Here is a 27,161-nt window from a genome sequence, read left to right as displayed (position 1 = left end):
ACATCGGCTAGTCAATACCAACATATAATTATTTGAATAACATAAAAAAATAGCAATGTTATTATATGTGACCCAGATATTGATATAATATCATATCACCATGTACATACTGATTCCCACCCCTATCATGATGTTCATGATTTTAGATCTGGGACATACTTAAAGTTCCCAGAGGCATCTCTCTCTCTCTCTCTCTCTCTCTCTCTCTCTCTCTCTCTCTCTCTCTCTCTCTCTCTCTCTCTCTCTCTCTCTCTCTCTCTCTCTCTCTCTCTCTCTCTCTCTCTCTCTCTCTCTCTCTCTCTCTCTCTCTCTTTCTCTCTCTCTCTCTCACACACACACACACACACACACACACACACACACACACACACACACACACACACACACACACACACACACACAAACACACAGCAGGGTAGTGGTTCAGATTACAGAGACTTTGACAACAGAGTCCTTCTACACAATCTGCCACACCTTTAACTCATTAACACTGATCAATAATGCAGCGCTCTCAGTGCATTTATTTCACTGTCAGTGTTGCCAGGACAACACAACAACCACAGCTTCTGCCACAGGGGGAGATGAAGAGATCAGTCAGAAGCAATCAGAAAAAAAAAATATGATTAAGAGTTGGAACTATTGAATAAAAGAGCCAATTATACTCTAATTTGGCATAAAGTCATCAACAATAGACGCAAAACATCTCCCATCTCTGTAATTCAGTTTGAGAATCTTGCCATGTACCAGATGGCCCTTATCCAAAGCCAATTACAATTCACTATCCATGAACACAACTATACCTAGGAACCTGACATTGCCGAAGAGCACAATGGTAATTGTGCTACCACCAAGCATCTATGCAGTTTTTTCCACTTCTTTTGTGGTTCTTTGCTGTTAGTTTAGGATGTGACCTCACTCTGACTCAGGGTCAGTACCTCATCGTCTTTTGTAACATCAATCCATCAGATCTGCCGGATCTCCATACTGCTGACTATGGAGTGAAAAAAGAGCTTGTCTTTCAGCCTAGTCACTGAATCCAAGAGGGCGTTCTCAGTTCTCTCTGGCACAGAGGACCAGCTGTCCTCAAGGGGAACAGTCACCTGTGCCTAAAGAATTTGGCAAAAATCTGCCTAAAACACTAGAACTTCATCTTCAAACTGGCTGAACATTTATATCTGGAACTGCATCTTTACAGGACCCTTACAAAAAAATAAGTATACTTCAAGTTTAACTTTTTTACTTAAGTAAAGTTCAAGAATATTATCTAAGAACACTTTAAGAATACTAATATCAATGTACTAATAGTAGCTATACTTGTAAGTTTACTATTTCATTACAACTAAATTGGCCCACTTTTGAGCGTCTAAAAGTATACTTTAAGTGTAACAAACTTTGAGTACACTACCAGTGACTACGTTTTTTGTTTGTACAGCAACTATACTAACAAGTGAATGTACAGGTATAGCCTACTGATAGTTTACTAGTTAAATACTTGTAGGCTACAACACTTTTTTTTTTAGTTATGAAAGTACAGTTTGAAGAATTCTCTCAGTTTAGTACACTTGTAAGTTTTCTTTAAGTTAACTTAACATCATACTGTCATGAATTGCGTGGAAGCAAAGGCGGTAGTCGGATCTAAATGCAGCAGTAAACTTTAATAATGCAGACTAAACTCAGAACAGACAAGACACTCGTGGTACGTAAATACATTTATTCAATAACTGACAAAGACAGGGCAGAAACACAGGGCTTAAATAATCAGAGACAAACGAGCAGACAGGATAACAAGGGGGCGTGGATAACAAGAAACACCTGGGATAACTAATGTCAAGACACTAATGACACTAAACATGACAGGACAAAAGACACACATAATGACATAACCCCCCCCCCTTAAGGGCGGCTCCTGACGCCCAACAAAACCAAAAAAACCCCCAAAAAGTTCAGGAGGGCGGTGAAGCACAGGCGGTCTTGGGGGAGGGAGGGATGGAGGGCCAGGCCCGTGCAGGGGAACGGGACCAGGACCAAGGCAAGGCGGGCCTGGGCCGCAGAGCGTGGGCGGACCAGACTGGGCCGGTGACCAGGGCGGAGCCGGACGAGGCGAAGGCCAGGGCGGAGCAGGACGAGGCGAAGGCCAGGGCGGAGCAGGACGAGGCGAAGGCCAGGGCGGAGCAGGACGAGGCGAAGGCCAGGGTGGTGACGCCCCTGCAGACGACCATGGCGGCGCAGCCTTCATGGTCTCTTCACCGGACCCTTGGCCCCCCCCCAAAAAATACTTGGGAAAACCTAGGGGGACAACCTCCGGGCTGGCAACGGGCTCTGGGACAGTCTCATGGAGCTTCGTAGACATTGGCCGAGCGAAGAGCAGAGACGGGGCCGGCAGGGCGAGACGCAGAGGCGGGGCCGGCAGGGCGAGGCGCAGAGGGGGGGCCGGCAGGGCGAGGCGTCTGGGAACACCCACCGGAGCCTGGCGAACCAAACGAGTCCTCCCTCTCCTCCTGCAACGGCGAGTCACTGGGCTAGATACTCTCACTTGGCTAGATTCAGCACTTGACTCACTTGACTTGGCACTTGACTTGGCACTTGACTCACTCGATTCACTTGATTCACTTGACACACTTGACACGGCACTTGATTCACTTGATTCGGCACTCGGCTCACTTGACTCGGCGCTCGGCTCACTTGACTCGGCGCTCGGGACTCGACTCGGCACTCGGGACTCGACTCGGCGCTCGGGACTCGACTCGGCGCTCGGCTCACTTGACTCGGCTCACTTGACTCGGCGCTCGGGACTCGACTCGGGACTCGACTCGGGACTCGACTCGGGACTCGACTCGGGACTCGACTCGGGACTCGACTCGGGACTCGACTCGGGACTCGACTCGGGACTCGACTCGGGACTCGACTCGGGACTCGACTCACTTGACTCGGGACTTGACTCACTTGACTCGGGACTTGACTCACTTGACTCGGGACTTGACTCACTTGACTCGGGACTTGACTCGGGACTTGACTCACTTGACTCGGGACTTGACTCACTTGACTCGGGACTTGACTCACTTGACTCGGGACTTGACTCACTTGACTCGGGACTTGACTCGTGAACCGCGGGTTCGGCTGGGCAGACGTTAGTCGCGGGCTCGGAATACAGAAACTCAGGCATGTCGGTCTCGGCGGGAAGAAGCTCAGGCATGTCGTGAAAAGCCGGCTCGACTTGGCTCACGTGAAGCGCGGGTTCGGCTGGACAGACGTGAATTGCAGGCTTGTGGAGCGCGGGAGCGGCAGGGCTGAAGTGCATTGCAGGCTTGTGGAGCGCGGGCGCGACTGGGTAGGACGGGAACATGGATATGGAGCCGTCCACGAAGCAAGCCTCTGCAATGTACCGGTCCAGAGTCCAATCGGTAATGTCACTCGGCATCCATCGAGCGATTCGGTAATCCAGCCTGCTCCAAAACAGGCTTATGAGCTGGATTTCATCGAGCGTTCCCAGATGGCAAATGGAGAGGAAGTCATTAGCGTAGCTTCGGACGGACTGGTTCTCTTGAAACATTACCGAGAGATATTCTCTCAGGGCCCGGTTGCTGACGACTATGGGAGAGACTGCTGGAGCGACTGCTGGATCCATTTTGCGGTGAGTTCTTCTCCTAACTGCTAGATCCTGGGAGGTCAGTTATTCTGTCATGAATTGCGTGGAAGCAAAGGCGGTAGTCGGATCTAAATGCAGCAGTAGACTTTAATAATGCAGACTAAACTCAGAACAGACAAGACACTCGTGGTACGTAAATACATTTATTCAATAACTGACAAAGACAGGGCAGAAACACGGGGCTTAAATAATCAGAGACAAACGAGCAGACAGGATAACAAGGTGACGTGGATAACAAGAAACACCTGGGATAACTAATGACAAGACACTAATGACACTAAACATGACAGGACACAAGACCCACATAATGACACATACATTTAGTTTACTATTTATATGTTATTTTTGCACTTTAAGTATGCTACTATGTTCCTATTTAGGTATTAATTTTTTATACTTGAAATATATCTTTAACTGTAAGTAGATTTGAAGTAAATTCCTATGTACTCTCCCAGTGGACTACAAAAAAACTCACATAATCAGAATTAGGAACATATCTGTTTTAAAAAAAAGTATTTAATAGGCCATTCAAACAAAGAGTAAACACAACTACAAGCCAAATACTTAATTATACTTTTAATCTCAAATCAAAGATTGAGTTTAAGTATAGACCTTATGCGCCAGAGAAATGAAAACAGAGAAAAGGGGTGGGGCTACATAAGGTCTATAGTGCAAATCTACTTAGACTTTTCTGTCAGTATAAGTCAAGTATACTTAAGTGTCAATTTCAAGCTGCAGTCCGCAGTTTTTCCTCTTTGTTGCCATCTCTGTTCGAAATCTGCAATTGCATTTATTCGCAGAATTATCAACTTTACGTGAGTTGTGCCTCGACACGGCACAGCGCGGATGAACACATTGTTTGAGGAGAGTGTGCAGCTGTCAGTCACCGCGTCGGTGTGGATACTGTCATTCAGAATCACAGATTATTCTTTTTGGAAGTATGACCAACATAATAATTTTCACCGGAAAATGTCATCTGAACAAGTAAGAAACATCTACTTTTGTTCTGGTTCTGACATAAATCGTGCTGATTAAATCTAACAATCGCTTATCATATCACGTAAAACCGTGCAAATTATACTTTGTTCTCAAATTGTTAATGTTAACAACGTCAGCATTGCGTGATGTAATGTCCTTCCGAGATGTATCCTTGTTTTCGCATGGGCCGGTTGAACCTTTCTGGATCCGCCATCAAATTGATAAGTTAAATTATATCAAGTGCTGTGAGAAAAGGCTATAAATCTCCACCTCCAACATCCTCACACGCAAGACTCCTTCTTTATGTGTACAGATGTGGCGTAATGACGCAAAGACATGCTCGAATCTCCCGCGGAAATCCACCAGTACCACTGGAATTAAAAACATTATTACAAGCTTACCGCTTTGAATCGAGCTAAGGCAAGCAGATAGTTTTGAACACTGGCTGGTTATGTATTTTCTCAAAAATTTATTTAGGATAATTGTTAACCCAAAAAAGCAACGGACTGCAGCTTTAAGTATATTACTGAGAACAGGGCCGGTTCTAGAGATTTGTAGGCCCTAGGCAATATTCTTGTTGGAGGCCCCCCACCCCCAATAAAAAACTCTTCAAACAAATATGATTCCTAACCTTTTAATTTATACAACATTTAATTTCAAATGTTTTTTACTTACACAGTACATAAGTTTGGACACATTACTATTTTTAATGTTTTTGAAAGAAGTCTCTTATGCTCATCAAGCCTGGATGTATTTGATAAAAAATACAGAAAAATAATATATAGTGAAATATTATTAAAATAATGGTTTTCCTATTTTACTATACTTTAAAATATATTTCTTGGATGCAAAGCTGAATTTAGTGTCATGTGATCCTTCATAAAACTTTATAATATTCTGATTTATTATCAAATGTTAGAAGTGGTGCTTGATATTTATTTTATAACCTGTGATACTTTTTTTCAGGATTTTTTATTATTATTAAAAAGTTGTTTTAAAAAAAGTCTTCACTATCACTTTTATATATTTAACACATCCTTGCTGAATATTCCTGGGTTTTTTTTGTATTTTTGATCAAATAAATGCAGGCTTGTAGGGCATAATAAAAAACTTCTTTCAAAAACATTAAACAGTAATTGGTCCAGACTTTTTACCAGTAGGCTACTGCATGTACATATTATCAAACTTCATCTAAGGTAATCTCTTTTTTGTTTAATGAAGATGTTATTGTTATTGTTATTTTAAAGTTTTATTCAATTTATTCACAGTTCCAGAATACCACTTCAGTGATATATGCTTTTATCATTTTTTTCATAGCTGGTATGGGCAGGATTTTCCCCTCCCATTTAATCAATATTGACTGCAGATATTGTCCTATTATTAATATAAGTAATATGATATTATGCATTGCTAGCTTAAATATGCTATACACAAATCAAGTGGAAGAGAAAGACACGACCGCTACTGATTAGAAAAAAAATTCTAAACTGATATTATTGGCGTGAGTAGGCTGATGTCAGGTAGGCTATAATCTAATCAGCAGCAGAATTTAGAAGATAGACCCATGAGATCCTTTATTTGAAACATTTAAAAATGTTGTAGTGTGTTGGGTTTTTAACTTTGAATACAAACGTCTTGTCTTTTACTTTTGTAGCGTTTTTAGTCAGCTCCCGACGCGATGTTATTCATTGTACGTGCAAATTCAAAGCGTCGCGTCTGGGCACGTTAATGACGCTCGCGCTCTTTTAAACAAGTAATAAAGCGGTGAATGATTTTTCTAGAAATGACGCTGATCTACAGTAGGCCTACAAGTTTATATTTAGAATACATTGCAATCACTCCAAAATAGTTGACGACAACGCACACACCTGCATTACGAGCTGTGCTTCTTTGCGTGCTTTTGCTTCGCAGCACCTGATGGGCTGGCGTTAATGTGACGTATAACAGTCTATGGTTAAGATAAACATCGTCACTATTTTAAGTTAATTAATAAATTTTGAAATAAATTGTAGATATGACATTTGTAATTTTTTTTATTTTTGTCCCTCTGTCTGGGCCCCATCCCGCCAATCGGGCCCTAGGCACGTGCCTAGTTTGCCTTTGCGTTAATCCGGCTCTGACTGAGAAGTAAAAGTATATTTCTGAGAATAACATAAAAAGTAGGCTGAAAGTTGGCTATACTTTCTTATTTTTAGTTTAAAAGAAGTATACTAATAGCACACTTGAATATACATATTTTTTGTAAGGGTATCTTCCGGTATAAGGTTAAGTTAAGAAGGAATTAAAGGCAAGTTAAGATGGTCGAGAGCTTTATTGCTGCTCATTTCTGTTATATTTTACATAGACAAAGATATGGGAAAATCAATAATTATTAAGTGTGGTTTTGCCCTTCATTTTCAGTGAGGACTAATCTAAAAGCAACCGCAGACAATGACATTCTAGACAATTGTGTGCTAATCATTTACTGACAATAGATTATAGAATTCTAAGAATTCCAAGATCATTTACTGAAAGTTCTATATAATTTATGAAACAAAAGTTTTGAAGGTCAATAATCACAAATGAGATCTTTAGTTCACATCTCATTTGAACTGTCTCAACCACTTTTCAGTAATGAGATTAATGCAGAGTAAATGGAGACTTTTATGTCTTGCTTTTTCTGCTTCTCAGATTTATATAGTAAGCTCACTTGTTTTCTCTAGAATCACAGAAGATATCTCAAAATGAAAGTGTAATTTTATACACAATGTTTCAATTTCAGTCAGACTAAACTAAAAAATCATAATTTTCAATTTCATCATCTAGTTCAACTGAAATCTACCAGTCCAAACTTAAGGTAAGGTCACATTTACTGTTATTTACTCGTTTAGCTGTGCGTCATACATCGCTACAGTTGCCCTTGGCAATGAGCGCATACACAGACAGACACGTGACGGACGCAATACAAGCAAGGTATCATAAATACAATCTGTATCAAATTTTTGTTTTGTGCATTGCCAGATTGTATACTTTAACGTGATTACAATTTAAATGTGCTTGTTGTCACACATTGTACTCAGATTTGCACACACACATGTCGCAATCATGTCATAGATTAGGAAGAATATGAACTCTATCTGAGCTCTCCTATCCACATTAAGGTCATAGCTCTACTCCTTTGTCAACAATTCTAATTTATCTGGATTGTAAAGGTTTAGTAGAAACATCTGAGACTTAAACATTACTAAGAACTGCTTTAAGTCTCATGAGGTATGAAATTAGGTCATCAAGGCTATTCATATATTTCATTATGAGCAGTACAAGATTCGGATCACATGTTTTATGAAGGAAAATGATCTGATGACTGCTTTATAAATAAACAGGTCACGCAATCCTAACATCCCAAGTCAACACTACATAAAGGGATTTCAGCACCAAATTCCCAAAAGAACATGAGACAACAAAAGGATTTCCAAAAGGTTAGGTGATTTAAAATGTGAACAGTGAACATTACACAGCACCTCCCCTCTGCTTTCTCTCTCCCTTGTCCTCCCCTATACGCAGCAGCACACAATCTCTATCCTGGAAAAAGAGAGCGAACCCATAAATATAAGCCCTTTTAATTTCAAGCAGTCATGTAAACAGGCCTGGGAAGATTCTTAATGTTCCATAGACAAAGAGAGAGGAAGAGGAAAGAGCGCAGTAGTTTACTCACTGTTTACTTTGTCCAGACTCCTCTCTCCAGCTATAAAAGGCAAAAGTCTTCAGCCTTGATCTCACTCCCAGCCAGCTGAAAGCTCTTCACATGCTCTTGACCATGGCTTGACTTGTGTGTGTGTGTGTGTTTGTGGATTTGGTCTCGAATGCTTGCTACACAAGATACCCAGAAAGCCAGTATTGCAAGACACTATTTATGGAACCAACAGTGCCTAAACTACACACACCTAAAGGTCAGAGGGCAAACTCTCTTCAGAGTCTCCTCTCGATGGATTCACAGAGAAATAGACAAGAATTACACGGAGAGAATAGTTTGGATTCAGAATGTTCCTCAGAAAATGAAGCAGCGGGGAAATTATCAAGGGGAGAGAAAGAGAGAGAGAAGAGAAAAGAGAAGGTCCCTGTGAGATCTAGAGCTCTGATTAAATCCGGAAAATAAAGGAAGCCTGTGTTCTTAGAGTAACCGTAAAATTACCCAAGAACACAATTACACAATTATGTGCAGTCAGTTTTCCATATCCAACAGCATAAGAAGTCAAACCATGAGAAGTAATTTTTATGAAAATATAAAGCACATTGAAGCACTTCTGTGCAGGACACACGGCACGAAAGAGACCACATTTAGATGGCAATCTTGTGAGAAAAAGAGAGAGAAACAAGACAAGACTGAGAAAAGTGAGATATACAAGAGAAAGAAAATGTGTGAAACAAGAGAACGATCCAAGATATACCTGGGCTCAAATCCTCTTTCTGTCTCTGTTCTGGTGCTTTTGCCAATGATGTGGTTTTGAACAGAACAGGAAGGAGTTCAATCATGCATGCAGCTTGTGCAGTGCATGTGCTTTTCCTTTTCTGTGGCCTCACAGGGGAAATATCAGTACCCTCACTGCAAAAAAACAAAACAAAAAAAACATAAGCATTTTAGTCCTATTTTCCAGTTCAAATATCGAAACATCCTTAAAATAAGAAATCGTGCAAACCTGTATAGGAAAAATGCTGTCATTATTTACTTGCCATAATGTCATTTAAAACCTTAAAGGGGTCATATAATGTCATTTTTGTACAAGCTAATATGATTCTTTAGGGTCTAAATTAAAAGTTTGTAATATACTTTAATTAAACATTCTCATTAGTATTGTAAGAAAACACTTATTTTACCTGGTCAAAAACAGCTCTGTTTTCAGCACGCCTTTCAGTGTATATGATTTTAAATGATAATGAGCTTTGCTCACTCCGCCCCTCTGTTCTGTGCATACACCATTTGTAACTCGATAACACAATAACCATAACGCGTTGTTCAGTATAAACTTGGGATTATGAATTATATTGAGAACGTCATATATAGAAAACATGCCGTAATGTACCCTGAGTGTAAACCTTAGACGCATTCATTGTGAAGCGTGCAGCTAGCGATTTGCAAAGATTAATATATTAATATAAAGTTTAATAAAACGTTACATTCACTTCCGTTCTTCTGGAGATTCAGCAGGAACACGAATATCTCGTACCGATCCATTTTTCATGAGCAGCTTCTTAGCAAATCCAGCTTTATACTGACCCTCGTTTATAAAGCAGTCTGGTGTGTGAAATGATTCGCGCAAACATGAGAGCATTGACGTTGCTCGTGGGGAATATTCCCTTCGAAAACAAACACAGCCACTGCGTCTTCAGCGGTTCGGATTTAGGAACATTGAAATGACTGCTGTGTTCGTTATTACACCCAAGAACAGAACACCACAATCGCTTAGACGCCATTCTGCTCATAGACAGTGCTCCAGCCTATCAACAATGACCGCGCCGGTCCACGCAGACTATGATTGACAGCTCCCTCATGAGCGAGGGCGGGTCTGTGTTGAAACGCTGCTGTCAATCAACAATCGTGGGAGGGGCGTCCGACCGTGTGACGTCACACGGTCGAACAGCTCGATTTGAGGCAGGGGAAAACATAAGGAGATTAAAACAAAACCACTGGATGGATTTTTATCATTATATGATGGTTGTGTACAGACACTGCCAACACACATTTCAGTACAATCAACTTGTAAAAGTGCATGTACCATTATATGACCCCTTTAAAGCTTTCTTTCTTCTAATAACGTAACATTTTTGAAGAATTTTAATTGTTAAATTGAGTTTGTTTTGTTTAATAATCATGCTGCTGATAAGGATCCAATCTATCCTTGCCATGTTGCAACCAAACCCTGACAATTTTATTATTTTACATATATGTGGTTATATTATATTATATAACTTATTTTAAGGATGTGTAAATATTTTTACTGGCACAAAACACTAATAAGAAAATGTTTTTGAGCTTTCTGACCCCACACATTTATAGTAGAGAGCAAGATATTGACTCTCCACTGACACACTCACACTTCCAAGTTAAAAATACACATTCATACATGTTTGGCTGCAGTGGGAGCAAGACTTGTTTACACAAACTGTCCTTTTACAGAACACAGGGCCCTTTCATATCCAGATTAGAACAAGAAAATCTCAGTCTTGTCCAAGAGCACACGTGACGTAACAGTGACACTCCACCCAGACGACGTTTTAAAGGGGGATCATCATTACGGTTACCAGACTTCAGGATGACTGCGTTTATTGAAGTGCTCATGGGTCTGTACATATTTAGCTACACAAGTCTATCAACATATTCTGTAACTTTCCGTTATTAATAGCTGACCTTGAGTAAGGCATTTGGCAAATCATTGACTATGTACTCTGGATTGTATGACCTCCACTGGAAAACTTTCTCACACACTTGTGTGAGAGCATTGTTTTGAGGAACTTGTGATTATGGGTCACATTTACAAAAGTGTGATGTGACACATTTAGGGAAGTGCAAAAAGAGGAACGAAGATGAATGAATTAACTTAATGCTCATAATCACATGGTTTACTTCACGAGAATAACTAAACGCCTCAAACATCCGCAATGATCAAATGAGAAAGACTGGAAGTGAGGCAAACTTCTAACGTAATAACTGACCAATAAAAAAGTGCAACATTTCACAAGGTGTATTTCACCCCTAAACTTTACACAAACTAAAAAAATCATGATCGTTTTTTCCTCTGCTTTAGTGTTCTTTTGCTCTGTCCAAATAACCACACTTGCAGTCTTTGCACTTGACCACACGACCTACTTACATGATGAATTTCCTGTATTTTGGCCAAAGTGTTCAAGTAGGCATGAAGACTGAAAGTGTGTATATAACTTATGATTACCCGATGGGACACACTTATAGTGTTGCAAAAATTAAAGTGTTTACAGATTTTATTTTCAATACTTTCAAATAAACTTTCAAATAAACTTTCAAATAAACTTTCAAATAAACTTCTAAATGTCTGTTCAGTAGTCGCTATGTAACTAACAAGACACAATTTTAAAATTGTGGTGCTTAAGTGATAAAAAGCAGTTGCAAATGTTGTACAAAATACATATAGTCTACTCATCTTTGCACCAATGAAATGAGCAACAATTTATGTTTTAATTCCAAATTATAGGATATGTCATGTCTAATCTAACTTACAGTGGAACCTTTTCCTCGACATCTTGCGATTTCGAGGCAAGTGAGTTCCCGAATATAATGCACAATGGGATACGCTTAGGCTCTATGGCCCTGTCCCAAATGGCACACTTCATATGCACTTTAGGCCATTTTAGGTTTCAGAGGGGTGCTCGCGAGCGCCGCCCTTGCGGTCGATATGAGTCCTCAATGCGCACTTTTGCCGAGCCCGCTAGTGCGAGCTCCACAGCAGACTTCTTCCCGAGAGTCAAAGCTCTGTTACGTCACGAAAGTGTGGACACGTAGGAAGACCACGAGTGTTTAGGGTGCCATTTGGGATAGGGCCTCAAGATAGTGTGAGTTTAGTGTGCATTACGGCCACTCCACTTTGGCATTTTTTAGACATGGGACAATCTTGCGCACTTCCTTGCTGTCGCATGCATGCGCTCTCAAGTGGCCAGGACAGCAAGTATGGGTATTTGGACAGGGCAATCGTCTCCCTTCCACCTGGAAAATCACAACATCAGTATGAATTTATAACGCCCCCTTGTGGGCAATATAAAATATTGGATCTTACTCACATTCATACATGAATATATTAATAATGTCTTGCCAACTTCGAGAAGAAAGTTGTTTATCCAACATTCAAGAGCTGCTGACAATCTGAAAATCTAGCTAGTTCTAGAAAACAAAATCTCAGTTTAGAGGGAGTTAAAGAGAAAAGACACCTAACTTCGATATTCTTGGAGTAGGCTATGTTTATACAGTAAACCGCAGGGAGTCAGAATTGAGTACATGTGTTTGTATTTAAGCCTGCTTGTGGTAGCAGATGGATTGACAAACTGAAGTGTCAGATGTCTGATAACTGTAAGAGTGTGAAAACAGCTTCCTAATTAACCCTGAACATCTACGCACAGATTTTAACAGCTCAAACAAACACATTATGGGCCCTATAACGATCTGAAATGCAAGTATCAAACGCGAAACAAAAAGTAACTTTGTGGGCGGATCTCGGGCGCTGTTGCTATTATACGGTGGGATAAATGACTCTTGCGCCCGACGCAAATCTAAAATGGGTTGGTCTGAACTGAAGTAGCTACATTACTCATATAGGTGTGGTTTGTTTGGGCGTAACGTGAAATAAACCAATCAGAGCGTCATCTCACATGTCACTGGCCCACCAGTGGGCCCAAATCCATTACATTTTTAAAACAGTAATATCCTATACTAAACCTAAACTAATCTTGACAAACTATATATCATTTGAAAGCTTACAATCTCTAGTTTCCATATTTGGTGATTGATTTTCAAAATAAATTACAGAGGAGCCGTAATTTATCAATTTGCAACAAGAATATTTTCATACTCCTAAGGCGTGTTCAGACCTTTATTTTGAAATCATGAAAGAAGGGTAGAAACCTCAGTTTGTTTTCATGCCAAGAGTTCAAAAGATAACATCCATTCAATTATTTTAGAAAAAAAGGTCTTAATTTTTTTTAAATATAAAGACAATTTTTATAGATTCACCATTTGTGATGTGGCAGCAAACTATAACGCACATACTTGTTCTTTTTATGTGTTTCTTAGAGGTTGAATTCATATCAAAATCTGCCAAACTTCTCATATTACTTTTGAATAGGATGTCTACTTCATAAATTGTATGAAAATTGTGGAAATAATGGTTCAGACCACTCAAAACACATATGGAAATGGAGCCGCCCTTATATGGGCAGTAATGGAGTCTGGTTGTCATCTAGTGAAAAAGTTTGGTACTGCGCACAAACAAAATCTTACTGAAAACTCATTTTTTGAGATATCAACCTAAAATTTGAAACACAACTTGTTCAGATTTTTGGCTTTGATTTTTTTGCAGCTTTAGAGTCGCCCAGGTTTTGAAAATATATATTTGATATAAATGATATATTTTGATTAAATTTTTTACATTGTACATTTTCATAAACTCAAACTTCTATAACTTTTTTTCTGTTTCACTTTCTTAATTTATTTCACTTCTACAAGAATCTGCCAAATGTCTTCTTCAAAACGAGACCAATCCTACGTCTATATTCCAAAGCATTCTTGAATTACAACCATTTAAGTTCGAAATGTGCATTTTCATGTATATAAAAAAAAAGGGGGGTGACAGTTAACAGGTCAAAAGCAGGCGCGCTTGTTCCATGGCGGATTGCTATTATGATGTCGGATTTGCCAGGCGCACGCCAGGAGCGGTTTACAGCCGAGGAGACCGGCCGTAAAAGACAGAGAAGTGACATTGTATTGAGATGGGAGAAACCCACCCAAATTAGCTTCGGTTAAACAGGCGTATAATTTGGGTAAATGTGTAAGGTATATTATGCCTATTTTTCACATCTTCATGGACACAACAATGATTTCCCTCGTGTGGAATATTTTTCCTTGTAATTATGTATACTAGTGCAAAGTGCCCGTGCAAAATCAGTTTTTGTGTGTGTTTTTAGTAATTGTTGGTTTGGTGTGTTTGAGTGCTCATTGTTACAATTATACAGCAAAAGTTCAGTGACATTTTTATTTGTGCATGGTAGAAAGCAAATACTGATTCTGACATAATGACATACAATAAATATGGAAAATTGAACTACACGATTCAGGGAGCAGGCTACACAGTGAACTGCTTTCTTCGACACTCTCTGTCTCTGGTCCTGCGCTGTGCTCACTCAGTGAGCAGTCTGAGAGGGGGAGTGGCCTCAGTGTGCAGTCAGTGTGAGATGGGGAGTGGCCTCAGTGTGCAGTGTGAGATGGGGAGTGGCCTCAGTGAGCAGTGTGAGAGGAGGAGTGGCCTCAGTGTGCAGTGTGAGAGGGGGAGTGGCCTCAGTGTGCAGTCAGTGTGAGAGGGGCAGTGGCCTCAGTGTGCAGTCAGTGTGAGATGGGGAGTGGCCTCAGTGTGCAGTGTGAGAGGGGGAGTGGCCTCAGTGTGCAGTCAGTGTGAGATGGGGAGTGGCCTCAGTGAGCAGTGTGAGAGGGGGAGTGGCCTCAGTGTGCAGTGTGAGAGGGGGAGTGGCCTCAGTGTGCAGTGTGAGAGGGGGAGTGGCCTCAGTGTGCAGTCAGTGTGAGATGGGGAGTGGCCTCAGTGTGCAGTGTGAGAGGGGGAGTGGCCTCAGTGTGCAGTGTGAGAGGGGGAGTGGCCTCAGTGAGCAGTGTGAGAGGGGGAGTGGCCTCAGTGTGCAGTCAGTGTGAGAGGGGGAGTGGCCTCAGTGTGCAGTGTGAGAGGGGGAGTGGCCTCAGTGTGCAGTCAGTGTGAGATGGGGAGTGGCCTCAGTGTGCAGTGTCAGAGGGGGAGTGGCCTCAGTGTGCAGTGTGAGAGGGGGAGTGGCCTCAGTGTGCAGTGTGAGAGGGAGAGTGGCCTCAGTGTGCAGTGTGAGATGGGGAGTGGCCTCAGTGTGCAGTCAGTGTGAGATGGGGAGTGGCCTCAGTGTGCAGTGTGACTGTGCGTTCACACCGGACGCGAATAGCGCGTCAAATTCGCGTCTACCGCGTCTAGTTTGACGCTTGACCACTTTGTGTTAATTCGCGCGTCAAGAGTGAAACTGACGCGCGTAAAAACAAAAGTTTGAAGCGAAATTTACGCGCGTCAGAAGCGAAATCCGGAGGCGGCCATCTTTTTTAGATGTTTATCGAGCATTAGCATTAGCATTAATCGAGAGAGTCACCGCTCGTATTTGCTCTGGAGAGCAGAAACAGCTGCATAGGGGACATCGTCGCTGTACTCGGATCCACCAGACCCTCCGGAGGGTTTCAGGAGTTTCACCATTTGTTCCAGGAGCTAGGTTTGGTGGACCTGACGGTGAGGACGCTGACGAGGACAGCGTAGGCCGTGTAAAGCCTCGGCCTCGACTCGGTCTATGCCTGTCGAGCCCGCGCTCTACAGCCCGGCGCGAGGTTCACCCTCGCCCGCACATTTATTTGATAATAAATGGAGCCAGCCTCCAAAAGTGAAACCTGTCCTGTGATTTTTTTTATTTATTATACACTAAGTGTTTGTTGTTTTTACATTAAAATAATAATGTTTCATATAATCTAAAATAGATATGGAATAAATGGCATTCAATACAAAATGAGTACTATCTCTCATATATTAAAATCGAGTTTTTATGTGAAAGATTTGCTTTGTTGTGCATTAGAACCACACCAGACATTTTAGTAATATCACAAAATAATTTATTAAAATAACATAAACTTCCACTTCACCACGTGACAGCAGCAAGCAGGCTCCTGATTGGTTAACGCGGCGCGAATTGACGCAGAAGTTCAAATTTTTCAACTCGGGCGGCAGACGCGAATTCGCGTCAAACGCGTGAATGCACAAATAGCACTAACTAAATCATTCGCGCGTAACGCGCTTCCGCGCCAGACGCTTCAATTCGCGCCATTCGCGTGTCAAGTTCGCTCGAATGACGCGTATTCGCGTCTACCGCGCCGCGCTCTACGCCTCATTCGCGACGCAGGAATTTTTTACGCGCGTAACGCGTCTTTGCATTGACTTAACATTGAAATCACTCGCGCCTGACGCGCTATTCGCGTCCGGTGTGAACGCACCATGAGAGGGAGAGTGGCCTCAGTGTGCAGTGTGAGATGGGGAGTGGCCTCAGTGTGCAGTCAGTGTGAGATGGGGAGTGGCCTCAGTGTGCAGTGTGAGAGGGAGAGTGGCCTCAGTGTGCAGTGTGAGATGGGGAGTGGCCTCAGTGTGCAGTCAGTGTGAGATGGGGAGTGGCCTCAGTGTGCAGTGTGAGAGGGAGAGTGGCCTCAGTGTGCAGTGTGAGATGGGGAGTGGCCTCAGTGTGCAGTGTGAGAGGGAGAGTGGCCTCAGTGTGCAGTGTGAGAGGGAGAGTGGCCTCAGTGTGCAGTGTGAGAGGGAGAGTGGCCTCAGTGTGCAGTGTGAGAGGGAGAGTGGCCTCAGTGTGCAGTGTGAGATGGGGAGTGGCCTCAGTGTGCAGTGTGAGATGGGGAGTGGCCTCAGTGTGCAGTGTGAGAGGGAGAGTGGCCTCAGTGTGCAGTGTGAGATGGGGAGTGGCCTCAGTGAGCAGTCTGAGAGGGAGAGTGGCCTCAGTGTGCAGTGTGAGATGGGGAGTGGCCTCAGTGTGCAGTCAGTGTGAGATGGGGAGTGGCCTCAGTGTGCAGTGTGAGAGGGGGAGTGGCCTCAGTGTGCAGTGTGAGAGGGGGAGTGGCCTCAGTTTGCAGTGTGTGAGGGGAAGTGGCCAGCGGCTAGAGCGGCAAAAGCCAATATGTGCTTCTTTTACCGATATATTTAATTATATCTTTTACATTTCTAATCTAAACAACGTCAAACTTGGCACTGCACTTACTCGTGCCCGTAGCAAGACAGACATCTGTCAAGTTTGAAATCCATCGGACTAACGGTTCGAGAGATATGTGAATAAAAGACACACACACAGACAGATCAATCCAGGACTAAGATCCAGTAACATTATACAACCACAATCGGATGATAAGAACAAATCAGTTAACATCCACAAATGAATAAACACGATGATTCAGGGAGCAGGCTACCCAGTGAACTCCGAAAAAACGCTACGCTTCAGCAAACAGTTTGTGAATAGGCCACTACAAATGATGCCCGTGAATAAAATATAATATTCAAGTAAACAGTGTAGCTGACTTAATGTTTAGCTGACAGAGTTTTTATGTCAGAATGTTTATTTTTAAGATATATTTAACTAGCCTGATGTCGTCATACTCAGATTCTAGTCAGAATGTGAGTCTGATACTGCTCCATTGGGCTGTGATTATGGGGCGTGTTTCAACCAAACCAGGAAAGAAAATGCCTCTGCACTCAATTGGATCGACAAATGCATTGATCGCGGTTCTCTGTTCCTCTTTTAAAATGAATGCGCTGTCTACATCTTCTATAACAGACGCAATGGCTGAATCTACACACCTAAATTCTCCAGCGGCAGACATTCTTTGTTGTAAACGAATTCAACCCAAGTGCTCTTTGGTGACGTGGATGATTACGTTACTGTTGATCATCTGTTCTCATCTTATAAAGCCCACCCTGACAATTTGATTGGTCCGAACTCCGAACAGCTTTGGTTTGGGCATACTTGCTTCACAACAGATCAAGTCCAGACCGAACTTCCCATCCTCAAATGTTGTGGGCTGGGCTAAGTTTGGCTGGCATCCAGGCTAACATTTAACAAAATCTTTTGCATTTATAATTCAAACAACGTGAATAGGCTACTACAAATGATGGCCGCGAATAAAGTATAATATTCAGAAGAAAACAGTGTAGCTGACTTAATGTTTAGTTGACAGAGCGTTTATGTCAGAATGTTTATTTTTAAACAACAACCTTCTAAACCTTCTTGTGTGCTTCTTTTACCGATATATTTACCGATATCTTTTGCATTTCTAATCCAAACAACGTCAAACTTGGCACTGCACTTACTCGTGCCCGTAGCAAGACATCTGTCAAGTTTGAAATCCATCGGACTAACGGTTCGAGAGATATGCGAATAACAGACACACAGACAGACGTTCCAGTAATTTATAGATAGATGGTTTGCAAAAATGGGAACTGCTGCGTCTGTGTAGATGAGATAAGCAAAGTGTATGCGCGTTATGCACACGCTACATTACGGCCAAGGATGCGTCCTTAAAATAGCATCTGAATAACGCAAATTGTTTTCTGGAACTGCAAAATAGCACCGGGGAACGTTTGCGCCGAAACACGCCTCCTCTTTTCGCTGAACCGCCCCGGGGGCGCAAGTTCATTCCCTAATTTACCGACGTGCGTCTGTGGAGGGAAAACTCCGCTGTGTGTCGGGTGCAAAATAGGAATGATACATGCGTCGGTGTACAAAGTCAATTGCGCTGGGTGCAAGATGGGACCCTCTATGTATTCAGAAATCAAATCACAATTTTGAAATAAACGTACAATTGCGAATGTGAAGTCCAAAGTCGCTATTGTGAAATACAAAATCACAATTATGAGAAATAAAGATGCAATTGTGAGATATTAAATTGCAATTATGAGAAATTAAATCTCAATTGTGAGAAACAAAGTCTTATGCAATTTGAGCAATATTAAGTCCCGACAGCAAGAAATAGTCACAATTATGATTTTTTATTTATTTAATCTAAACTGTGACAGTCTCACATTTTGAGTTTGTATCTGATCTGTTTTTCTGTTATGTTAATGCCTAAGTTTAAAGGTTAGTTGTTAATTAGTTCTGTTCATCTTCCATTCCCTGCCTGTTTGTCACCATGGTCACTCATTGTCTCATTCATTCAGTTCAGGTGCTCCTCATTTAGTTACCCTTGTTTGCTCACCCTATTTATACTCACAGTCTTGGTTCTCCCTTTGTTCTGGTATTAGTCATGTTTTTGCTGTTTAGTTGTTGCGTTGCACTGTTTTCTCCTGCAAATTCCTGTATTTCTGTTGGTGGATTTAAACGAAGGTTTCTTTGGATTTCTCCCTTCGTCTTGTGCTTAGGATCTACACTACAGCGTGACAGAATACCAGAACCTCAGATGGACTTAGCAGTAGCCTTCGTCAATCTCCAGCACCAAGGACTTCCTCTCAGGGAGTACTCCCTAAAATTCGGTGAGTTAGCTGAATTCTCAAATCTGGATAATACCAGCCTTAAGACTATCTATTGTGTTGGTGCACATGTTGACCAATTAGTGGGCTTACCAGTGAATTTCTCATGGAGGGAATACATTTGTTTCTGTATAAAGTCATTCCAAGATTCTGCTCCAGCCCCATAACTCAGTCAAGAGCTTGCTCCATCCCATGAACCTGCTCCTTTCCCTCTCCCATCACGGCCCATTCTGAGCCCAGAATCTCCTGTGTCCCTGTTGGTTCCACCCAGCCCTATGTCGTCAGTGGCATCTCCCAGGCTCCCTTAGTTACCGGCACCTCCCTGGTTTCCTGTGACCCTGGCACCCCCCTGACTCCCTGTATTGCTGGTACCGCCCTGGAGGCTTCATGTCCTGCTGGAGCTGCCCTGGTCACACCTGTCACCAGCCCTTTGTCAACATTCAGGGCGCCCTCCCTCCCCTGTTGGGCTTATTACGGGGCGTCCTCCGGGAGAGGGTTGCTGGCATGATCTACACTACAGTGTGACAGACAGAAAGTAGACTTTGAAATATAATTCAAATGTAATGCCCAATTAAGTAATTATACCTAGGGAAACTGTGCACGGTGGGCGATATGCATTTAAAAGTGGGTAAATATAAAATGACTACATCAAAGTCATTTGAATATACCACATTTATTGCAGCAGCTGGTGCCACTATGACCACGAATCACAACAGCCACATCCGAGATAATTTAAATTAATTTTAAATAATTCAACATTTAAATAAATGTCACATCATAGAATGTAATAGGTCAATTTCAAATGAGTGCAAAGTAATCTTTTTGCAGCTAACTTAGTCCCGGTATTTATCTTAATGTCTTTTTATATTTTTTTTTATTAACATTATTATCAAATTATATAAAACTATGTTCTCAGTGCCCTTCAAATGATCTGGTTCTATGCCTTTTTTTTTTAAATGTATAGAAAAAGACATGTAAGGTTTAATATATATATATATATATATATATATATATATATATATATATATATATATATATATATATATATATATATATATATATATATATATATATATATATATATATATATTTTTAATCTGTTTATTGAACTTTTACAATAATAACAGGATACAGATACAGGAGAATAGTGAAAAAAAAATATTGCTCCCACTCCGCCCTAAACTCTCACTAATAACATCTCTCCAAACACCTTTAGCTGAAACCTTTTCACATCCTGGACTCCCTCTGTAATTAACAGTGTTGTTAATCTCTAAATCTAATTTGAGGTTTGGAATGGGTCAGTTCACAAATCACATCTGAAGGTGTAAATCAGGGATTGAAGAATACATGGGACATATGGTCAACAGGCATCGGGCTCTAAATCGTGACCCTTTGAGGCTTATCCACAGGGACAAACTGTGATTGGCACATCTGAGTGTGAATGTGTGGGGTGAGAAATCCTATAACCTACTGTAGTGTGGCAGGAGCAAAATCAAAAGGCGAAAGGAAGCAGAGCAATACTTATCTGAAGCTATATGAGAGCAGAATTGCAAGCTGTGCTGTACTTCAGAAGAATAAAGCACCTGGACCATGACCCCAATACTGCGCACAGAGAGCCTGCAGCCGAGTGAACTTCAGGCTCTATTTGGAGAGGAAAAGGATTACTCATGCTCCCTGAATGACATTGTTCACCACACAGAGGTAGATGTTTGACTTATACAATGCAAAAGACTAGTTCACCGTGTAATTAAGCATTTCCAGGCGAATTTTGAAGATTATGTATTATGAAAGTAAGAATCTGTAATGGAAGAACCACTTGATATACGTTTATATGTACTGTAACACTGTAACTTATGTTTTGCTCCCTTTCGGTCTCTCAGGAGTATGAGCAGCAGTCTGACAGTGAGAATATAGCGGTGTGTGACTTCAGTTCTCGCTCTGATCCTGACTATGGGAAGCCGTGTGCAGTCCATCAACTGCAGAGACCCGTGTTCTCCAACCAGGAATACTATACCAAACTAGAGGAGCTGAAGAGAGAACACCTGAGAAACATGGCTGAGATGGAAAAACTCTATCTGAGCCCGATCAAACCTGGTCAGAGAGAAAGACAGATCATTACCTTCTGGAGACAAAACGGAGAAGATACAGAGAGGTCTGTGATAAAAAATAAAATAAAAAAAAATCTAATTCTTTATTGAATAATAATGAGTAATGAGCAAAGCTGAACATTCAAAATTAGATTTTTTTTTTTTTTTTTAAAGATCAGGTAAAATCTGTGATCTTTGACCCAGTTCTTTGACCCAGTTCTTTCATTGGCTTCCATCGCTGTGGTTTCAGCCAACTGGCAACCCGGGGTGTCGCAATACTACTGTGTAAATTGGCCGTGTGCGGGATCACACAGACCAAAACAGATCATGTTCAGACACGGAACGCATATTTCAAAGTAGCTGTATGCACGTTTCCTACATCTTTGGAAACATATTATGGTATTTTTATGCTGTATTACAGTAAAAAAAAAAAAACTAGCCTACATAGAGCAACTTTTTGGGGCTGAAAATTAAAAGAGTGACAATGTACTTGAAACAGCTCACACTCTTAAGGAAATAAAGGTTCTACATTGAACCTTAAAGAGGTCTGTCAGGCGCTTCATATATGGAACCTTTTAGGGGGTTACATCATAGGGAGATTTTATAGATTCAGTTTGAACTATTTTTGTTTTATTTTTATATTTTATTAAATTATATAAATTAAACATACTTTATCAGTCGAAAAAAATTAAATAAGCATTAAACACTAAATTATTATGATTCATTAAATATATTTTTCTCCCAACATCTTTGTTGTTCCTGGAATAACATTCCAATCAACTAATCAGATTAAAAGACAAGTTTACAGTTTATGTCAAGTTTAGGCTTACAACCAGGCTTCTGCATCATTGTTATTCACCTATCATTTACTGATTTTAGGGATAAGTTATTAGGTTTAGGACAATGTTTTCGACAGGAATGTTGTTCCAGGATCAACAAAATATGTTGATCCAGGAACATGTCTTACTTGGCAAAATCACAGCGACCAGGGTTCTATAATGAACCCCATTGAAAAAGATTTTTCCCAAAGAGTGCATGGTTAATATTCCAAGTAACTTGGTTTCTTCACTATATCGTATCTAGACAGTGAGATCACGCACAATGTTTGATCTCTGACCTTTGACCTCTTTCAGTAGTACCATACAGGTTGGCAGCAAGGTATCAGTGGGACGTCTGCAGAATGGTCATTCTTCTCTGAAGGTAAAGGTCAGTGAATTAATCCGAAAATGAGAGCAGTGTGGAGGCTGAGATGATCTCACTTAATGATTTGTTCATCATATGCAAGAACCTTTTAACACTCTGAGAACATAGACAGAACTATAGTTGTTTATAAAGTGCTGATCAGACTGAACATGTGACTTTTCAAGTGACTTTTTTCAATAAATGTTCTTTACTGTAGTTTACTTAAGGTTGTTATGGTGCACAGATATGCAGATTTGGACATAATGTTATAAAATATACTATGTGCATTACAAAAACCAACCTACTGTACAATTTAGTCACCAGTCTAAATTTATTCAACAACATTTAGTGGCCTTTCCTAATAAAGTGTTCTTTCTAGAAGAAGAACGGGGGCCACTTCCTCTGAAAATACCAATGAGTCAGTGTATGGTTTATTTTGTATGCGTTGGGGTTATTCTGGTGGAGTTGAGATATCCAAACCGCTCTAGAGTGAAAAGGTTACTAATTAAATTAGAAAAGTTGTTACAATCATGTGAACTCTGTACAGATGATCTTGTTTCCACTGAAGCACATAACGCACTTCAGATCATCTCATATCATGCTGGAGAGCATGATCATCAAGTCAGGTGTTACACAAACATGTGGAGTTTATGCAGCTCAAGTGTTGCTGTCATTAAAGGCACAGTATGTAAGTTTTGCCGCTAGAAGTCACTTATTAAAAACAATAACAAAGACGTAGCTTGATGACGCCGTGAATGAGCGTGGAATCATGGGAGTTGTCGTCTTCACCTCCACAGCCGATGGAAAACAATCCAATGGGACTCGGGCAGAAATCATGTTCATGGATTCAATAATCCATGGATTCATGGATAATGTATTCAAGTTTTATTAACGTTACTGTGGTGTGAAGCAGGTCGGGGCTGAGAGTGGACGAGGCCGGTGAAGCGAATGCTAATGATAGACACCTGCGTGACACACAGGTCTCGAGTCCCATGAAGGAGCTTCTGAGCTTTTATTATGCTTATGTTCCGCAGTCGGCCGCTGCAGCTCCTTTCGTTTTGTTGTTTGTTTGTTTTACGATTAAAGTTACGTTTAATGTCTGCCGGTTCCCGCCTCCTTCCCCTTACATTTGATCACTTAAAATCACTTTATTTTATTTCATTCTAAAGGAACAGCTGCAAGTTCTGAATTACTACTCGTACAGGTCACTTTATTTGTTGAATTAAAACTGTGGGGTAATGCAGCTCTGTTTTACTTGGTCAAAGTAATCATACTAAAAATAAATTTGAGTGTCTTGAAAGTTATGTTATAATGTCACTCTACTTGTTCCACATTGCAGTAAACTAGACTGATATTAGAATATCATATTAATAAAAGCTGGATGACTTGTGTTGCTAAATGACATGAAATTAAAACTATTAATTAATTAATTAATTTAAAATATATTGTATGGGAGGGTAAATGCTGTATTACTGTCACTGTTAAGCTCTTTCTGATTTTGCTATGTTAGCCACTTGATAAAATAGTGTTGTCTCTGAGGCATGATTCAGACATGTTACTCGCGGTAAATCAAGAATCAAGAGATTCAAACAAAAAGACAAACCGTGTTGAGCTAATATATAACAATTATTTTTCTGTTTATAAAGGTATCCAAACAGTTGTTCACCTGTCTAATAAAACACATACCCGGAAATCGAGGGTGACGGAGATATGACGACATTGGCTGGCGAGGCAATGACTCGGGACGTTACACTGGTTAAAATTATGGATTTCTCTGGTTTTAAACATTGTTGAAAACATTTTGGATAAAGTACACAAGTCAACAAAATACACAAAACATTGTTCTAGTGTTTTTTGGACATTTTAATCCAAATATCTTTCATCCTGTGCCTTTAAAGCATAAGGGGGATGAACCAAATACTGAGACGTTCTGAAATTCATGTTAATATTTAAACATTTCAATCACTCAATGTTATGCTGAGAATTCAATTTGTAATTAAATTTGAAAAATAGGAAAGTAATTGTTAAAAAAAACACTGTATATCATTGGTTCCCAACATATCCCCCCCCCTCCCTCCTATCTAAGCTGACATGTAAATCTGTTGTAACAGAAATAAAATCAGAAAAATTATGTCAGTTTAATATTGTACATCTTTATTTTAGCATTTTAATTATATTAACATAGCCAGATTTAAATCATTTTCAGACCTATTTAGACCCTGGAAGTTTGCTGAGGCCCCTCAGTGGGCCCCAGGTTTCTGGTTGAGAACCACAACTGTAAATTATAATTCTTTAAGTGTCATGCAACCCTAAAACACATTTTTTTATTAGATATGTATGCATTGCACATTACTGAAAACAACATCCTATCACACATTATTTTGTAATATTAAGTTTATTTTAATTTTTTTTCATCCAATTTAAAAACCAAAACCTCAAAAGTCTGAATTGTGATTGGTACGAAGAGTTGCACAGAACAGTTCTAATAGCAAAGACAAAGTACAAAAATCTAACATTTAATTTGCTTTTTTTTTTCCACAGCAGGCACAGGAGGCGCAGCAGAACTCAATAGAGGAGCACAGGAAGTTGTGTCACTCCCAGCAGAACTCATCTCACAGTGCAGCCAATCAGGTAATGGACAGCCTGAGACAGAATTCTAAAGTAACCATTCCCAAACCGTTTCGCATGATGCTTCGTGAGGAGGATCGCAAACGCCGCAATGTGAAAACCCGCTCTGAGATGGAGTTAGAAAATGAGAGACTGAAGAAAGAGCTGGACGAGTTGAAAGAACGTGGCAAGAAGTTTCGCGCTAAGCCGGCTCCTGCTTCCACTTACTTGCTCTTCTATGACATCATCAATAAGCGACCAAATAAGCTGCAGAGACAAACAAATCTAATCAACCAAATGGATCACGGTCACCATGGAAACCACCAACAACAAGGCACTCAAAGACATGCCTCTCCACTTCCGCAGCAACCATTTAGCTTCATTGAAAGAGAGCAAAAGAAAAGAGAGAAAAAACTAGCAGATGAGTTCAACAACCTGCCTCCCAAAGCAGAACGAACGGCATTCAAAGCCAGACCGGTGCCAAGGTCTCTATATAGGCCCAGCTCACCAAACTCCCAGATATACGGGGCAGTTCATCTGAATCACAGACACTCAGCACTGCCCCCTAGCATCCTGGAGGACACACTGCAGGAGGGAGAGGAGGCCGAGAATGAGTATGATGATGAATTTTCAAGGCCACAGAACACAGGTATATCACGCTGCAGCAGCAACCTCAGAAAATGGAAAAACAAGGGTGTGCTGCAGGTGGAGGAAGAAATGAAAAGAAAGAGCAACAGAGAGAGAGACCGAGACTGGTCCTACATTCATCCCCTACGCAGAACCAGCCTCTGCAACAGCCAAGAACCCCCGAACACCTGCAAGAGTGACTACATCAGTGTCTAAATGCTGACATAGACTAAACCATACCCACAATACAAACAACTTTTCATCAGTTGTAAAACTCTGTAACTATATATTGTGATAGAAAGAGGTATATGTTTTGGTTTTTCATTGTGTTACTGTGGAGTAAAAATCATGTAGCCAATAAATAAACTCACAAACCAATCACTTAATAGTCTCTATTATATGTCTTTTGTGTAACAGAGTTGGTGAAGACATTTTCAGCTGGATTTTAAATGGACTAAATTACTGTGTTAAATAACTGAAATGATATGATACAAACATGATGATGTTGGGTGCAAAGTTCATCACTTTGTTAGCTAAAAAAGGAACAGCTTTTGCTTTATTCTACCCTTAGTTAATTTAAATATACTATCATGTAAGTTTCAAAGTGATTCACAAAAAGATTAGTGATTTTCCCCCCCAAATTGACTCACTGTGATTGTTCCTGTGTAACCTGTATGACTTTTTCTTCTGTAGAATATGAATATACTTTTCTGGTCATTCTTTTGCATGCAATTGTAATAGGGACTGAAGCTTTCAACTTAAAAAGAAAAATGTAAAAGCATAATTCATGTATCATAAAAGTAGACCATATGGCTCATGCACTATATTCTAAGTCTTCTGAAGTCATATGATAGCTTTGTGTGACAATTTACTGATAAACGTCAGTCATTTTCAGGTGCTGTGATAACCGAGTTAAAACAACAATTCACTCGTAAATCGGACATTGTAACTTGGCTTATGAACTCTCATGATCTCCTATGAGTGGATTCCAATATTTTAAGTGAATAACAACTTAAATATTGGTCTCTTACTCACACAAAGCTATTATATGACTTTTGGTAATTAATGAATTTTATGATAATTTTACAGTGCTTTTGTGGACTTTTTAACCCATTCAGTGTAATTAGTTCTTCAAAATCTTCTTTTGTGTTCAGTCAGCCCATTCTCATCCCTAGGCGTCATGAAACTGACGCCTTGGGAATCATTTTGACCATGCTTCAATATTCGACG

General features: G+C 40.7%; 2 protein-coding genes across 2 annotated transcripts in view; one reads left to right on the top strand and one right to left on the bottom strand.

Moving 5' to 3' along the window:
• Positions 1 to 8,818, bottom strand: part of b3gnt2b (UDP-GlcNAc:betaGal beta-1,3-N-acetylglucosaminyltransferase 2b) — a 37,883-nt gene extending 29,065 nt beyond the window's left edge. Inside the window, exon 1 of the mRNA XM_056264309.1 lies at positions 8,319 to 8,818. The gene's annotated coding sequence lies outside the window, so the exon portion shown is untranslated. The remainder of the gene's footprint in view (positions 1 to 8,318) is intronic.
• Positions 8,819 to 20,634: 11,816 nt separating this feature from the next.
• LOC130097414 (protein FAM161A-like) lies at positions 20,635 to 26,317 on the top strand. Its single transcript, XM_056264245.1, has 4 exons — positions 20,635 to 21,129; positions 21,309 to 21,604; positions 22,652 to 22,721; positions 25,248 to 26,317. The coding sequence occupies exons 1-4, from the start codon at positions 21,019 to 21,021 to the stop codon at positions 26,145 to 26,147; spliced, it is 1,377 nt and encodes a 458-aa protein (XP_056120220.1). The 5' UTR covers positions 20,635 to 21,018; the 3' UTR covers positions 26,148 to 26,317.
• The last annotated feature ends 844 nt before the right edge of the window (positions 26,318 to 27,161 follow it).

The sequence above is a fragment of the Rhinichthys klamathensis genome, unplaced genomic scaffold (genome assembly GCF_029890125.1).
Source record: "Rhinichthys klamathensis goyatoka isolate OS25496 unplaced genomic scaffold, OSU_Roscu_1.1 h1tg000220l_1, whole genome shotgun sequence".
Lineage (NCBI taxonomy): Eukaryota > Metazoa > Chordata > Actinopteri > Cypriniformes > Leuciscidae > Rhinichthys > Rhinichthys klamathensis.
The sequence above is the reverse complement of the archived record's forward strand: the minus strand, read 5'-3'. Positions and strand labels throughout refer to the sequence as shown.